The 17,153-nt window shown below is 40.5% G+C and overlaps 1 protein-coding gene across 1 annotated transcript in view; it reads right to left on the reverse strand.

The window, feature by feature from the left end:
• TENM1 (teneurin transmembrane protein 1) overlaps positions 1–17,153 on the reverse strand; it is a 292,675-nt gene that overhangs the window by 197,467 nt on the left and 78,055 nt on the right. Inside the window, 1 exon segment of the mRNA XM_042479300.1 lies at positions 8,599–8,877. Within this exon segment, the coding sequence (XP_042335234.1) occupies positions 8,599–8,815 (217 nt within the window). The 5' untranslated portion in view covers positions 8,816–8,877.

The raw sequence follows: 17,153 nt of genomic DNA on the forward strand, positions 1-17,153 counted from the left end.
GGAGAGAGAAGGCTGGCCCAGTACCATCAGGGGCCAGCCTGAAGAAAGAGGCTCCTCCCTCCCCAACTGTCATCGTTCGGCCTCTGAGGGAGAGAGAAGGCTGGCCCAGTACCATCAGGGGCTGGCCTGAAGAAAGAGGCCCCTCCCTCCCTAACTGCCCGCCCGCCCGCTTTCCACCTGGGCAGGAGCGGCCCAGAGAGACTCTTCCTTGCCGCCGGAGTGGCGTTTTTCCAGGGGGAGGGGCCGGTGAGAGCGGCCTCCATAAAGCCGGCTCGCCTGGGCAGGAGCAGCCCAGAGGACTCTGTTTTTCATTTTGTTTTGTAAACCGCCGTGATCATAGGAACGGCGGTATATAAATAAAATTTCAATCAATCAATCAATCATTACCATTATAATTACAATGCCTACAAGTTATTCTGGCTTTCCATTATTTCAGAACTATCTCAAAAGACGGTTTTAGTTATTTGAAAAGAAAACCCAGAATGCAGCAGGACAAGTCACAGAGTCAGTATCAGAACGTGAAATTCCTCCGCAGCCATTTAGTTACACAATCATTATTGGAAAAAGGAACTAATTACAAGCCAATCATTATTTTCTTACTATGTCGGTGGTCTGGCAAATAGAGAGAGAGAATTAATGCAAAGTTTATTTTGCCTTTCAGACTCTGTAAAAGGCAAGGGAAATAATGCAACAGAAAAGGCTGATGAAACCTTGTAATGATATGGTTGCCTTCTGCAGGTCTGCCAGGTCAATCCAATTCCTACTGCCAATAAACCATCAGAAAGGCCAGACTTGCCAAAAGCTAATTTTCTATATTTGCCAAGACCATGGATTACAATACACCCGGGCTGCCAATAATCATACGGCTTTGGGCTGTGGGGAATTCATGTTTTTGTGTATTGTTTTCCTTTTCCTTGCTGGACTGACATACTATTGGCTTTATAATTCCCTCAGGTAAACACCAAAGCTATATCAACAGCAGCTCAGAAGATTGCAAGGAACCGCTCAACAAGTGTTTCGTTTAGGCCTAGTTCTCACAAACAGGAAAACACTGTTCAGAGGTTACTCTCAATGTTGAAAGGTTCAGAGAGGGATCATGCCCAGTTATGGCTTCTGTTGCCATCATTTGCATCCAGGATCGACAACTCTCTGGGACAAGGTGGTTATGTTGAAAACCCCATCCAAGTGGGCGCAGTACAAGCTCTTCTAATACTTCCAGGTGCCACTGTAAGATGCCACGGGCTACTAAAGGAAATGGCAACCATATTTTCTCTGGTGTAAGGGATACCAGAGTGACCTTCCATACCATTGAGCCATGCAGGAAAATGGAACAGAGTGTCTTAAAAGATTACCAGAATGTATATATTATTTGCAAATCCACTGGGATACAATTTTTGCAGTATTTGCATCAAGAAGCGGGAGATGGAGCAAGTATGGTGAAATAACATGTTGTCCAAACATTATGTCTTGCCCACTCCTGATGTATGGCTATCTAGATGCATTTATGTGTTTAACACAAACAGAGAGAGAATGAGAACTCGAGATGCTGGCAAATTTTTCCTGACACAAAGTGGTAGTTCATAAATGAAAAGCAGCCTCATAGTACTCCAGAATTTCTTCTCTACCTAGATCTGGAAATTATAGTTTTGTGAGAGAGCTCTGGTGCCACAAACAAACAAACTAGAGTTCCCCAGATTTCTATAGCGTTGCACCGTGACAGTTCAAGTGGTGTCAAACTGGATTATTTCTGCAGTGTGGACGCAGCCCAAAGTTGAGATGACAGGGAGAAACAACCCTGTCTCCCTTTTCCATTCTGAATAACCTAGCCTTTCAATTCATGGATTGCATCAATAATCCAACCTGACATCACTTTAACTGTCATGGCTCAGTGTTATGGAATTCTGGGAACTGTAGTTTTGTGAGACATTCAGGCTTCTCTGTGTGGGAGCTCTGGGGCCACAACAAACCCCATAATTCCATAGGATTGAACCATGGCCACTTCATTTCATAGCATTGAGCCATTTCAGTAGGACTATCTTCTTTGGGTTACATCACTAAAATAAATTCTTGGACAGTTCTGAAGACTTCATATTAAAACATAGAGTGGAATGATCATCACACAATTGATATAGGAATTACAAGTCACTATTAATACTGCTCCAAAGATGGTTTTCATTTGTCCCAACCAAGCTTATGAAGTCTGGGCACCCATTAAATCTACAGATTCAGGGAAATGTGTTTACATAGCACCCCTCAAGCATGAAATAGAAGACAGATTCATCACGCTCCATCATGTTAACAGGCTACCTGTTGGGTTAGACCCAATATGGTTCTCCTATTGGGAACAACCCAAGATATAAATTAAACATACGGACAGACTGATCATCCTGGAACCTAATGAAGCATAATCATTTCCCTTCTGCTCTTTTTAACTACCATCAAGTTGACTTCAGTTTATGGCTCTGATCCCGAAACTTTGATCCTCTAGGCGTTTTGGACTTCTAGAAGTCTCAGCCAGCATGGCCAATAGTCAGCATGGGAACTGAAGTCCAAAACATCTGGAAGACCCATGTTTGGGAACCACGGATTTATGGCAACCCTTTGGATGAGAAGTTGCCTTGTTATTAACAAACCTGCTAAAATACCTCTACTTGCAACTTATCTTCCATGATTTGAGTGCACCCACCTAAAATGCAGTCTTCCTCTTTTTTCTACTGCCATCACTTTACCAAGGCTGCCTTTCCAAGTTTTAGTTTACTTCTCATTTCTTGTCTACTGTCTCCATTTTGATTTATGAGTTAGGCAAGGTATAGAAAGCCTTTCCACCCTTATTTTAGTACGTAGCTATGTTTGGACACCATTATGATTTATTTGTTTAATGTATATCCAATATGGGACCCACAGAATCTCATTCTGTCTCACTCTTTCTGCCTTGCAGAACAAGAAGCCTCCCCCCTTTAATGCCATTTACTCACCCAAACGTTCCAATTCATTAGCTTGATTGGAGAAATACACAACTGACGTTGTTTTCACGCGCAATGTTCCAACTTAGTAATTCATTAGACTTCACATTAATTTTGTTTTGTTATAAGATGTCAATTAATAAGCCCAGTAACTCAATAATTCACTCATTCATTAATGGTAATACAGAGAGAAAGATTATGGAATTCATTAATGCCAATACAAAAAGAATGATTATAAAATTAATTGCATCAGGATAGCATACTACAAGAGTATAATTAATTGATAACAGAATCAAAATTTATTACCTCCCATACCCTGCCCCATATTGTTCAACCACTAATTCATTCATTAATGCTAGATCAATATCTCAGTCCAGAGATAAATCAAATTAAAGTTCCACTGGGGGAAAAATCAACATATTATCTCTGTTTTCTTTCTTTAGGTTCTACATTATGATCTTGAAACTAAGCTATTCTAAACTTGTCATCTCCTTTAGCCTTCATTTCTTTCACATACAGGACAAGTCAAGTTTATTAGGATGTATTTTCCTCTATTATGTTTTAAACATGTTTGGAAGAAGTTTTGAACTGCTCTTCTTTTTATGGTATGGTAAGCTAACCATTCCCTCCGCGTCTTATTTTTGTCTCTGGTATCTGTCTCTGTTAAGTATTGCTCTCTGATAAGTATTGCTCAGGAATACATCTACAGTGGTTCATTGGTATCCACTGAAGTTAGGTTCAAGGACCCCCACATTAATACCCAAATCCATGGATGGTCAAGTCCCATTCAATACAGTAAAATAATAAAATGGTGTCCCTTATATAAAATGGCAAAACCAAGGATTGTTTTTTAGAATGTATATATTTTTTTCTGAATATTTTAATGCCGTGGAAGTTCGAATCCATGGATAAAGAATCCATGGATATAGAGGGCTGACTGTGTTTCCTGAACCGAAGTATACCTCAAAGCAACAATACTTTTGTTTGGCCAAAAGGATGATGTTTCGCGTTACCCTAAGGGTAACGCGAAACATCATCCTTTTGCCATCATCATTCTCCCTGGATGGAAAATGATGGTTTAAAGAGAGCTTCCACATGAAAAATAATGTCTTTCAACCATATATCTTGTGTGCCATGACCTTTGTTTTTCTGATTGGGTGCTTGAATTCCTCTGGTTGTTGTGCCTTGAAGGTGACTCTGTCTTATGGCAACCCAATCATAGGGTTTTCCTAGCAAGATTCCCCCCCCCAAAGAGATTTGCATTTTATTTTAAGGCTGAAAGAGTGTGACTTTCCCCAATGGATTCCATGCCTGAGCGGGGATTCGGACCCTGGTCTGGCCCATCTGCAAAGGCATCTTTTCCCTTTTGCTCATTTGACTTCCAAGCGGCGGATTTCCCAGGCCCTTAAAATACACCCCGAAGCTTTAGCTATCATTTTCATGCAATTCAATGAAACGATTTTCTTCCCAGCATAATGTCATGGCAGATTTTATCTAGCACATCCTGCAGAACTTTAGAGCTTTCACTGGCGGCAAAGGGTAGATTACAAATTATTGGCGTGTATTCAGAAGTAATGGGAAAATAAGGGACAAAAAGCTCAAACCATAGTCTGCACGCTGTCCCAAAAACAAACCCAAGGATACAGTCAGCGAAGCAAAGGGACACACGTACTCACGAAAAAGAAAAGGAAAAAAGGCAATTGCTTTCTTTGAACTCTGTGTCCAGGTAAACTTTGCTTTGCCAGATGCCTTTACTTTAGTTTCACATCGTGAAACATTTTATTTTCAGCATAACAGTAAAGCAGAACAGGCTTCAGTAGAATCACTTGATGTCCCCTCCATACGATCTATAGATCCAAGGTGCACCGGAGAGACTAAATTTCTGATGGTATCTATTCAACTTATGGTCTAACACACAGAATCAATAGGGTGAATCAAACAACATGGCAATAGTATTTCATCCTGGAGCACCAAAATGAACAATATAAGACATACATGTGCACCATGATCTCATTCAATAGGAAGCTGCCTTGACTGAACCAGGTATCTGGTTTATGTAGCCCAGTAGAGGCAGCAGGGTGTAGTGGTTTCAGGGTTGGATGTTGACTCTGGAGGCCAAGCTTTGAATCCTGGCTCAGCTTCAGAGGCATCTTGAAGATGCCAGCCACAGATGATGGCAAAACATCAGGAATAAACTCTTCTAGAACATGGCCACAGAGCCCTCAAAACCCACAAAAAACGATGGATGCAGGCCATGAAAGCCTTCGACGTCGCATGAATTATCTGTTACTTTTTCTAAGAAGCAAGACTGGGCCTATGAATAAAATATAACAACTATCTGACAGCGCAACATTGCTGTTTTTCTGAACCTTCTGATTACAGTGGCGCTAATGGCAATATTCCCCGACTCTCTTTTAATGGCAAAGAACTGCTGCTGCATGATTCATTTGACATGTTTTGCTCACCTGCTGACAATGGCACAACATCTAAGCTGAAATCATTTTCATTACATTTTCCCCCTTTCATGTGCTGCTTAGTTAGTATATTAGCCCCATTCAGGCCTTGCATAACCAGTTTCAACCAACATGAGAAGAAGGACATACCTGTCCTCTTCTGGAAAGCAACAAATCTGAAGCTGGAAAGAAGCAATGTCTGCACATCAGAAACATTTATTGTTGTTGTTGTTGTTGTTGTTGTTGTTGTTATTATTATGAGATTTCAGCATCCATGGATTTTGATATCCAAAGTGAGTCCTGGAACCAAACCTCAGTGGATGACAAGGTCCCACTGTAATGCCATAACAGGGCCATACGCAAAAGGACCTAGTATGGCTTTTTAATAATAATAATAATAGCAGATTGATTGTTATCTTTGGCCTTCTTTCAGTTCTCTTTGTTCAACCTTCTTGAGTTTATAGATATCTTGTTTATATTTATAGCCAGAGACAGTTTATGAAAGCGAAACCCTGATAAAATCTGTGCGTAAGAGTGCATGAGAGAGTGCATAAGAGAGAAAAGGAAACATTAATGCGCTGATATGTTGGGCTTGTGCAACTTACCTAGCAGAAATCTAGCAGCATAGACTTAGACTGTCTTTGAGGTCAACTATGTTGCTTTCTTCTTGGTGGGAGGGTTAGGGGTTAATATATTTTTAGTTACGTTTTTATGCTTTCTTGTGTTTTTATCTCCATTGTAATCCCAAAAATATAAATTATTATTATTATTATTATTATTATTATTATTATTATTATTATTCTCCTTCACGCTCAAGCAAGTCCCCCATTCAAACACTAATCCGGCTTCACCCTGTTTAGCTTCCACAATCATGTGGGTCTAGTATCTTTAGAGTACATAAGCAGATAGAGATTTCTTACAATGCATACACACACACTATTTTAGAACAAATAAATCAAACATGGAGCCAGAAGAAGAGCCCCACAAAGCTTTCTGTCCATATTGTATATCTGGATCCATGGTTTGAAGAGCAAGACACCTGCAATGCATCCCATCCCAGTGAATCTATGTTCTTACCAGCATTCCTGAAAGCCAATCCCCTTCAATGCAACCATTTGCTAGGCAAAGAGTCAATGAGTATCTATTGCTCCTCTTTCACATCACCATCCCTAGCTGAGCCAGAGTGAATGGTGGATAAACAGGCAGCTTGCAATTGTCTGGAAAAGGAGAAGGCCCAGGGGATACTCTTATTTTATCCATGATATTGCGTATTGATTTTATTTATTGTTTCTACATTGCGTGCACTGTGAGTAATGAACACTGCTTTGAAATCTTTAGATGTGAGCAATTTGTATATCATTCAATAGACACATAAATAAATAAATTTGAGCTAAATGGCTCACAGTACATTCTGAACTTGCAACATATTCCCATATAAATGTGTGCAATCTTTGGTTTTGATACTGTGCATCAGACACAGAGAGACACATACATAGAGAGCCTTGGCTTGTTCAACAGCAATGGCTTTCTAATGCAACTTTCTCAAAGCTGCAATCTATCTTTTGAATTGAACAATCCAGAAGAAACAAGAGTGTTTGATGCTCTACGATACACCTGCGTGAAATGTAAACTTAAACACTGGTCTCCGTCACTTTATCAGTTCTGTATTCAGAAGCTTCCAACAAGAAAATATGGTAGAAATCAGCCAGACAAAAAAGAGAATAAAAACAATCCTCATTATTAAAAACAACAACACATTTTAACAGGTTTTTTAAAATTTAAATCTATTTCAGGGCATAAGGAACAGATGTAAACATTCTTAAGCAATCTGTTTTAACACACGCCAATGGGAAATGCTTGCAGAGTTGCAGACTTTATACATAACCCACTTTAAAACTAAGATGCTCATAACAGGTTGTGTGTTGACAAACACATACTTTTGTTCAGCAGAGAGGGGAAAAGATGGTCTGCAGAACAGCAGGAGGAGGATGCATTTCTTCAGCACTTGCCGCTTTCAAACCATTTGCATTTCTGTATAAATGGAGCAATGGCAGCTGGTGGTTCCAATGTTATTCAGGGATCCATCCACTCTGGGTTTTATTCCAAGATGTAAGGAGCTCTCCACAGTGCTCTCCAAAACAGTTTCAGCATATTGGGGCCCAAACAGACAGGCCAAAATAAAGCTGCTTCAGGTCACTTTGGAGGTATGCTGTTTAAATGACACACACATCTTAAGAGGCCAGAAGCTGTGCCAAAGCTGCACTCCAATCCTTAGGACTGGAGTATGGCTTCTGGCCTCTTAGGATGCATACATCATTTAAACAGCATACCTCCAAAGTGACCTGAAGCAGCTTTATTTTGGCCTGTCTGTTTGGGCCCTTGGATATCTTTTTTAAAGTTCAGGCTAAAGTCTTGCATGGGTTTATCACCCCACTGACATTAGAGCTAACTGTCTTCATATTTTTCTTAGGGCGCATCTTCACTGTAGGAATAAATGTAGTTTGACATTGCTTTAACTGCCAAGTCTCCATCCTGCAGAAACCTGGGATCTGTAGCACATCAGCACACTTTGACAAAGAAGGCCAAAGACCTTGTAAAACTACAAATTCAGGGTTCCATATGATGGAGCTACAGCACTTAAAAGTGGTGCCAAACTACATTATTTCAACAGTGTAGATCCACCCCTGGAATTAATAAAGGGGGGATTCCCTTTCACTTTGCCTCCAAAACTAGGACTCTTCTGTTTGGTCCCATCCCCATGGTACCTTCATTTGCACTTTTTCTTTGGATCCCTAAATGGTATGTATAAATGCTCGACTGAAGTTGTAAGTGACTGAAATGCTAAAAATGTGGGGAATCAGGAAAAATTCATTGGAGAGGGTACAATTCTTATTTGGAAGGACAATGCCTTCATTTCCCTCCCAAGCCATAGCAATACCCCTGAACCAGTGTAAGTCATGGTTTGCTGACAGCTTCTGTAACGATAACTACAAGAATCCACATTAATCCACAAATAAACCTATGCAATAGAAAAGACGAAATGAAAGTCCGTGCGGGAAAATTACTTTCATCTGCTCAATGTGATGTGGGAGAAGTAAATAATGTATGTGGGCGGTCACCGCAGAATTATATCTAACACTGTAATCATTTCAGTATTTGTCACAATGAATAAACAGGCGTACCTTGAGTGGGTTCCTCAACAGCTTTCCTTTTTCGGTTGTGGCTGTTGTAATTCAGTCTGAGTTCTTGGCCGTATTCATTAAGGGTTTCTCTGGACTCATACGATTGTCTTGCCTTCCTCCCATCTTCGCTCTCATCGGAAGAGCTTGTATAAGCTAGGTCCATTTCATGCTTGGCTTTAGACAGCGGCTGGTAGGGTTTGCAGTCCATCTGCTCCATCTCTGACTGAGGAGGCCCAGAGTCATGAACACCGTGAGTTGAGACGCCTTACAGAAGTGGTCCTGAAAGAGACAAAATGATCATTTGCGACCCTCTTCGTTTGAGGCTTGGAGCTGGCTTCAGCATTCTTCCAACAGCAAGTGTATTTAGTCTGGGGAAACATAAATGTTCGCAGAACAATCCCTTGTGCGGAAATGTTTTAGCCCCTTAATTGTTACAAGAAATTAAATAAATAGTACAGTTATAGGAAAGTATTCCCTCTGCTCCTTTAAATTATAGCAAGTATAGATTAACATAATGGTTTTACCAGAATATATAATAGCCCATCATTCATGAAACTGAGAACAAATGCTGGGGGTCACTCTGTCTACACTCATCTCTCTGCTTTCTTCCCATCATAAGTCCACTTTTTAGCATGGAAATACTTGCTCCTCTTAAGGCATAATCTTATGTTACTTCCAAACTGGGGGACACTTTCCTAACATCAGCTAAGAAATCAGAAAAATAAACCAAGGTTGAATGGCATCTACATAGAACCAATGCAAACTCTGCCTGTTTCGGATCAGATTCTGAAGCCACATTATTGGATCCACCTAGCTTCAGAAGTTAGATGGATGGTGACCCAGAAGGAATAGAACTATAACAAATGCATGCTATCCTTCTTATAAATAGTTACAGGTACACCATTGTTAATCACAGGTCAAACCATGTACAGCCTAAAGCTCTTTAGGACCATTAACATGAAACCTGAACCTAAAGGGAAGTGGTTGCACATGAGATAACAAGGAAAGGTTCAGAGACAAGGCTATCTCTTGGTAGATGAAGAAAAACTTGGATTTTGTTAGACGTATGTGCTTCAAATCTGTACCTAGAAGAAATATATGCATCTCCTTTATTGGCATGCTCCTTGAGAAGTGAGAGAATGCATTTTCCCCTCTATATTTTCAGCCCCAAGTGTTATGAATGATATGTGCATTATTCCCACTGGGCTGGTCTCAATGAGGAATGCCATCATACTGATGCTGTTGATTCCAGCTACATCATTGTTTGAAACAGAGACAACATTTTTAAGGTGCGGGGGATTGACATCACTCTCTATTGACTTATGTCTATTAAGATAACCCTCTCCCAAATTTATTGTTGTAAATTTCCTCACAGTCACTGAAGATCAGAGAAATATTCTCCATTTGGTCCATTCCCAAAATCTGAACAAATAAACCAATGGAATAAGAACCTTAAGAGCTGAATGGGCCTCACATTAGAAAGGGAAGAAGGGCAAAGTCAGCTCAACCCCTTTACATTTTGTGACTCAGGGCCCAAACAGACAGACCAAAATAACACTGCTTCGGGTCACTTTGGAGGTATGCAAACCAATGCAAACCCTGACTTCTGTGATCTGGGTCACTTTGGAGGTATGCTGTTTAAATGCCACACGCATCTTAAGATGCCAGGAGCTGCGCCAAAGCTGCACTCTAGTCTTAGGACTGGGACGTGGCTTTGGTGTGGCTTCTGGCCTCTTCGGACACATGCATCATTTAAACAGCATACCTCCAAAGTGACCCAAAGCAGCTTTATTTTGGCCTGTCTGTTTGGGCCCTGAGTCACAAAATGAGGCCCTCAGTCCTCTCGAACCATTTTTTGGGGAAACGTTGCCTATCAAGGCCATAGGTTTTGGCCCAAATTAGGGAAAGTAAACTGTGGCTTTCAAAGAATTGCCTTCTCTGCGGGTCCTTCCACCATAAATGAAGTTCCATGTTGAGAAATAAGCATCCTGAAAGCTAGGCATGGTGATGATGTGGCAACCCTCCGAATGTTGGATTGCAAATTCCATCATCTTTCACCATTGGTTCTGATAGACAGAGCTGATTGAAGCTGTAATCGAATAGGACATGATGTTAAGAACTGAAGGGACAAATCCACATGCCCCTGGCAATGAACAGAAACCAGGAGCACACTGCTGTCAACAGAGTGTTATTAAACAATAGATCAAGCTCATTTCTTGAGAAAAATATCTGTATATTTGAACAGTTCTGTATATTTGAACAGCTATATGTTTTCGAAATGCAAGCTTCTGCAGTAATTGACCGGAACATGCCTTCTACCGAAGAAACACAGTGCCTCTGAAGAAATCCATAGCACACGAACCAGCAGCACTTTACAAACAGACATTAGTATCATGTCTGAAGATATATTGATGGAACGATTGGATTCTAATCTTGAACAGTATGGGACATCAAAGCAAAATGCACCAGCTGTTTGCTTCTTTCTTATGTACCCTTTCATTCTTACATGATGCATACACAAAATCAAATGTGCACTTTTAAAGGGAGGAATGAGAGAGGAAACCAAGAATAGTTTTTTGTGGGTTTTTGGGGCCATGTGGCCATGTTCTAGAAGAGTTTATGCCTGACGTTCCACCAGCATCTGTGGCTTAGGCATCTTCAGAGAATGCTGACCTGGAAGAGAGTCAGTATATATATGCAACAGAACAATACACAGATTAACATGGGAATCACTCCTCCTCATCCAGGACCACATAGTACACACACACACACACACACACACACACACACTTCCAGGTCAGCAATCTCTGAAGATGCCAGCCACAGACGCAGGTGAAATGTCAGGAAGAAACTCTGCTTGAACATGGCCACATAGCCCGAAAAAACCACAAAAAGCTATGGATGCCAGCCATGAAAGCCTCGACTTCACATTGAAACCAAGAACGTTATCTCATCCCAGAACATTCATGATCTAGAAGATTCCATGAATTTCTGTAGATTCTCAGAAGGCCCCTTTGCATAAACATTGGTAATGTTATGCTAGTTGCGCTTTGGGTGGTGCAGCTCAAACATTTAGACCAGTGGTTCCTGACTTTTGGTACTCCCGATGTTTTAGATTTTGGCTCCCGTAATTCCTGATTGTTGGAAAAGTTGGCTTCTGGGATCCAAAGACCAAAACAAATGGAAGACCAAAGGCTGGGAACCACTGACTTACATTATCAACTCTGGACAAATTTAACAGTTCCAGCTGTATGTATTCCAAATGCAAGCTTCTGCAGTAAGAAATTGTTATTGTGCAGGTTGCATCAAGATGGACTTTGCAGAAACACAGAGGTCAGCCAAACAAGGTCAGGTGCAAAACAGTGTTTGGAAAATCCAAAGATATAGTCAAGCTAATCTGTAGAATCAGTACGTAGAGAGATCCTGTAGCACCTTTGAGACTAACTGAGAGAAAGACACTGGCAGCATGAGAGTTCATAGACTTCATCTGAGGAAGTAGACTGAAGCCTACAAAAGCTCATGCTGCCAACTTCTTCATTTCAGTTAGTCTCAAAGGTGCTACAAGAGCTCTCTACATTCAGTGTCTGGAAAGGCGGAAATAGAATTGATGCCTACGAATGTTTGCTCATGACTTCAGTGCTATAATTTAGCTCATATGGACATCTACTGATTTCCCCCAATCTATTTTGGCTTCAGAGGCCTAATTTATGAAGAGAATAAATCTTATTGTGTCACTGTTGTTAAACCATTGGGAGCCTGAATCCTTTGCTGATCTGCTAAAAACCACTCAACAATCCATCAGCAGAGTCCAACCTACGTTCGGCCCACATGGGATTATACAATACTTAATACAGTGGTGTGGGAAAAGCCCCAACAAACAAACTTGACAGCTCTTTAAACCAGGGATTAGGCGAACGGTAGGTAATCAATGCATTATATAAATTGTTGCCAGGGCCCAAAAGCTCCTTTGAAAAAGTAGCTACTGTAGTTAGAATCGTAGTACCTAGGCCCCAGAAATAAACATGCACCATTACATTTACAGCATTAAAAGGAATAGTTAGCTTTCACGTTTTTCAAAGTTAATTCCAATACTTGAGATATAGCTACCTTTTAAACAGCAACGACAACAACAACCGCCTTGATCTGAATGGTACAATCCACTAATCTGTCAGACGTTTATTGCTAGGAAAAAAGGATTCATTGCAAATAGCCAGCTCCAAGTAACCATATATAACTGCTTAATATATTGGAAATAGGTGTTTGTAGTATTAGTAATAATACTGTGGTTGTACTCACAGTGTGAATTATTAGCATGGGAACCCACTGGGTGACACTCTCTCAGCCTTAGAGAATGGCAATGGCATTTGCCAAGAAAATCCCATTATAGGTTCGCCCTTAGGGTCGCCATAGGTCAGAAATGACTTGAAGGCACACAACAAGCTCTTACAGAATATAGTCTTGACCTTTAATGGAAGAGATATAATTAAAGGAATGGTCTTTTCCCCCATATTCCCATATATTCCTACAAAAATCGTGACTTAATAATATAATCAAGGGAAAGAAGTTGGAATGAAGAAGCTGAGAAAAAGAACAAGACAGGATCTCAAACTCCCCCTTAATTTTTACATATTGCTTTTAAAAGCAAGTTCTACTATCTCCAAGACATCTATACTAAGTTCACTACTGGAAAAGAAGTACAATTCAATTAAAGCATATTGAATTGCAGTTTTATTTTTTTATTTTATTCATTTATTTCAAATTAAAGCAGCTGCTAAGGGGCCACAACGCCAGGCACTTCCAATGGGAAAGGATGCCGCCTTCATTTGCTGCGAGAAGGCAAAGAGAGGAAAGAAGAGAGAAAGGTTGATTGGAAAGTGGGCAAGTAAGTGCTTATCCTGAATAACCTTTGCCATCTTGATCATATTCTCATGTTGCTTGGCCATATATGTCCTGGTTTTCATCTCTGAGATGTCGGATAGTATGAGATTGCCCAGCGTCAACTCAAACGCAATATGGTTGCAATAATCTAGCAGACATTTTCAACTTCTGCTAAGTCAAAAGACTTAAATTCGCCCATTCTTCCTTAAAGAATAATTTAATTCCTGCCAGGAGGTGGATTAATGAATACATAATAAGGGGAACAGATGTACAGATAAAATGGCAAGATGTTGCATGGATTCTTAAGTGCCTTTTGACTGCAGCAGTTAGGCAATGGCAAAGCCTAACATTCAGGGACGGGATATGCTTCCATCGCACACTATTCCTGGAGGATATATGAATTCATAAAGGAAGAAAAAAATTATATGCCCATATATGTAGATTTTTCATTTTGACAGAATGCGAGAGGGATCATCATTCTTAAAAAATGAAACAAGAGTGTGTTTAATTTTAGCTGCTAGGAAAGTTAAAATATTGTTCGTCGTCCCCATTGCATCTGGAAAGCAAACACTACAGAATGAAAACAGCTCACACAAAATGAATTAGAAATATGAAGTACTGTATTTTGAAGGATATATATATATATATAAAAGTAGCATATGGCAAGGCTGCCAAAACCCAAAGTTTATTGTTCTTTGCTTTTCAGTTCAGTGGCAGTCTGTCTTGGCTCCAGGCTTGACTTTCGCTTTCCTGCAATGTAATGCTTGTTATTGACAAAGCTCTGCAGTAGAACTCCCTTTCGATCTACAGAACCAAGGTGAGAACTGCAATGGTTCATACTGGGCTAGAATGAGATTTGTTTGTGTTGACAAAGAGACCCAGAAATGAAATAGCAAACGTGTGAAATGGATGTTTTTTGCACATAGAAAGTTGGTATGCACACACTATGAAACACTCACCAATGTAGGGACAAAGTGTGAAAACCAGTATGCAGCTATTATAGCCATGCATTTACTAAGTGAACTTGGAGTTGTGGCGATGCCAAAAACTGCATTTTATAATTGTGTTTTTCAGTTCTAAACAGGGGAATAAGGGGATTATGTAAATTTTAAGTATGTATCTATTTTGTATTTTATGGTATGTTTGTGCGTTGCAGTCCGCTTCAATCCTTTTGGGAAAGGTGGGATATAAATAAAAATTATTATTATTATTATTATTATTATTATTATTATTATTATGCCAAATGGAGAAATTTTGAATTGGAACAATTTGCCTTCTGTTGCAAATCTCAGGAACCTATGATAAAAGGGTCTGACAGCGGTACAAAAATAAGCCCCATGAAGGTTGATTGTGGTAAACCAATTGCTTTAAGGTGATGGTTTGAATGAAACCCATACAAAAGGTTGAAATCTCAATGATTGAGTATGGGCTGCAATAACCCAAATTTTTCGGATACAGGGAAATATCTGGAAAAGAACGGTCTTAGTTTGTGTTGGCAGTAGATACAGGAGGGGCTGCTGTCAAGAGTTTAATGAGAAATATTTTGTCTTGGTGTGATGAAAGACCCCAAAGGTGGAAGTACATGCAACTTTTTTGCATGACTGTGTGTTTAATCCCAAGTACCCACTGTCTCAGCTTATTGTTTGCCAGTGTTGGAAACAACAGTGAATCCTACTGCTGAAAAGATGAGGGGTTGAGAAAAGTAGCAGAAGAGAAAGACAGTAGAATGAGCATTGGTGGCGCAGTGGTTACATGGAGATATTGTAACCATTCACAGCAATAAGGTTGTGAGTTCGATCCCAGGTAGGGCTCCAGGGTCCACTCAGCCTTGCATCCTTCCATAGGTCACTAAAATGAGTACCCAGATTGTTGGGGGCATTTTGCCAGCATCTGTGGCCGGCATCTTCTGAGAATGTATTCTCTGAAGATGCCAGCCACGGATGCTGGCAAAACGTCAGGAAGAAACTCTTCTAGAATATGGCCACATAGCCTGAAAAACCCACAAAAAACTATGGATGCTGGTTGTGAAAGCTTTCGACTTCACAATTAGCTTGCACATTGTAAACCACTTAGGGAGTCCTTAAGTGCCATGATAAGTGGTATAAAGATGTACTTGCTATTGCTGTTGCTATTGCTAAAATCTCTACTTGGGATTGTTGAGTCTTTGAGGACAGCCTGGTAACTTGCACATGCCCCCAATGTAAGATCCCCAAACAGGCCTTGATGCTCAAGGTTGCAGACAGAGAGAACCGTAAAATGGAGAGCCAGAGGACTGTGTAGGCTATTGAGAAAGGGTCCACTTTGACAAGTTCGCGCAGAGCTACATACAAAATCACTTGGCTCTGGTACGAAACTTGTCAATGTGATTTAACTTGTTGTCAGTGTTGGCACCAAAGAAGCTCTCCTAATCAAAAGGAAAGTCTTCAACAGTAAAATATACATCCGGTGACAAGCCAGAAGAGTGGAGCCATGCATGCCTCCTGAGGGCTATCACCCCTGCCAGAGCCTTCACTTCACAATCAGATGAAGGAGGAGCTGTGTTTATTCGTTGATTTGCCAAGCGATGAGCTTCAGCCTGATGCATCGAGGCTAATTGTTTCTGATCAGAGGGAGATGATTTAAAAAAGCATGTGATTTTCTCCCAGAGGCACCATTGGTAAGCAGCCATGCAGGTCTGACAGTTTGTAATTCTCAGTGATAGGGCAGCTGTGGAAGAGAAGCTATACCCCACTGCATCTAACTTTTCCTCCTTGTCAGGAGAAGCTGAGCAGAGCATATTTTAGCTCTTCCCTGAGCCACGTCTACTATAATGGTGTTAGGCTAAGGATGATGAAAGCAAAAAAAGCTGAGTATATGTTGTGTATACTGTGGACACGGTCTGTTTTCCTTGATGCAGGAGGAGCAGAGGTCAACATTTGATATACTTGATATACAAGGAGAGTAGTATGAGAGTAGATACAGGAGATGCTGTCAAGAGTCTGTGCCCATCTGAAGACCAGGTCAATATTCCTAACTCAAGTCCTGTAGCAATTTCCATTAACTGGTCTGCAAACAACTTCATGTCATCTGATGGTAATGATATAATGGTCATATCATCTGTATTTCAACAGCCCGAGAGCCATGCAATGAAGCCAAAGTACTTATTTTTAAGGCACTTGTTTGTTTGTTTTTTTGCTTGTACTGCAGCTGTGCTTATTGATACCAATGAAGTTATCTTTATGGTTAGCACAAATGAGGTTGGTACTGATGATGCAGTTGGTACTGATGTTGGCACTAAAATGGAATATATAATGACTAATGTGTCACAGCGAAGATGGTGGAATAGATGGGAAATAGCCATGTAAGTTGCAACTGAAATTGCATGGAGGCTGTTATGATAGCGAGTGTCATAACTTGATGCTTGCATATTAGACGAAGTAACCGTATGAATAACACAAAGAGATCTACAGTTGCTGGAATGGTCAGAGGTCAGTACCAAGGTGATCTGGAGTGGCTTCAGTGTCAACTATGGTATTCTCCTAATTGTGCCTTGATGAAATGCAGTACTAGAGCATCCTCCTTGCCATATCTGAATGGTTTCTTCTTAATGAGGGGATCTATTCTACAAAGCAGAAGAAGGTAACCTTGAAAACCTGCTGCTATATATTCAGCAGGACATAGAAACAACATTAACAGAA

The sequence above is a fragment of the Sceloporus undulatus genome, chromosome 7 (genome assembly GCF_019175285.1).
Source record: "Sceloporus undulatus isolate JIND9_A2432 ecotype Alabama chromosome 7, SceUnd_v1.1, whole genome shotgun sequence".
NCBI classification, from domain to species: Eukaryota; Metazoa; Chordata; class Lepidosauria; order Squamata; family Phrynosomatidae; genus Sceloporus; species Sceloporus undulatus.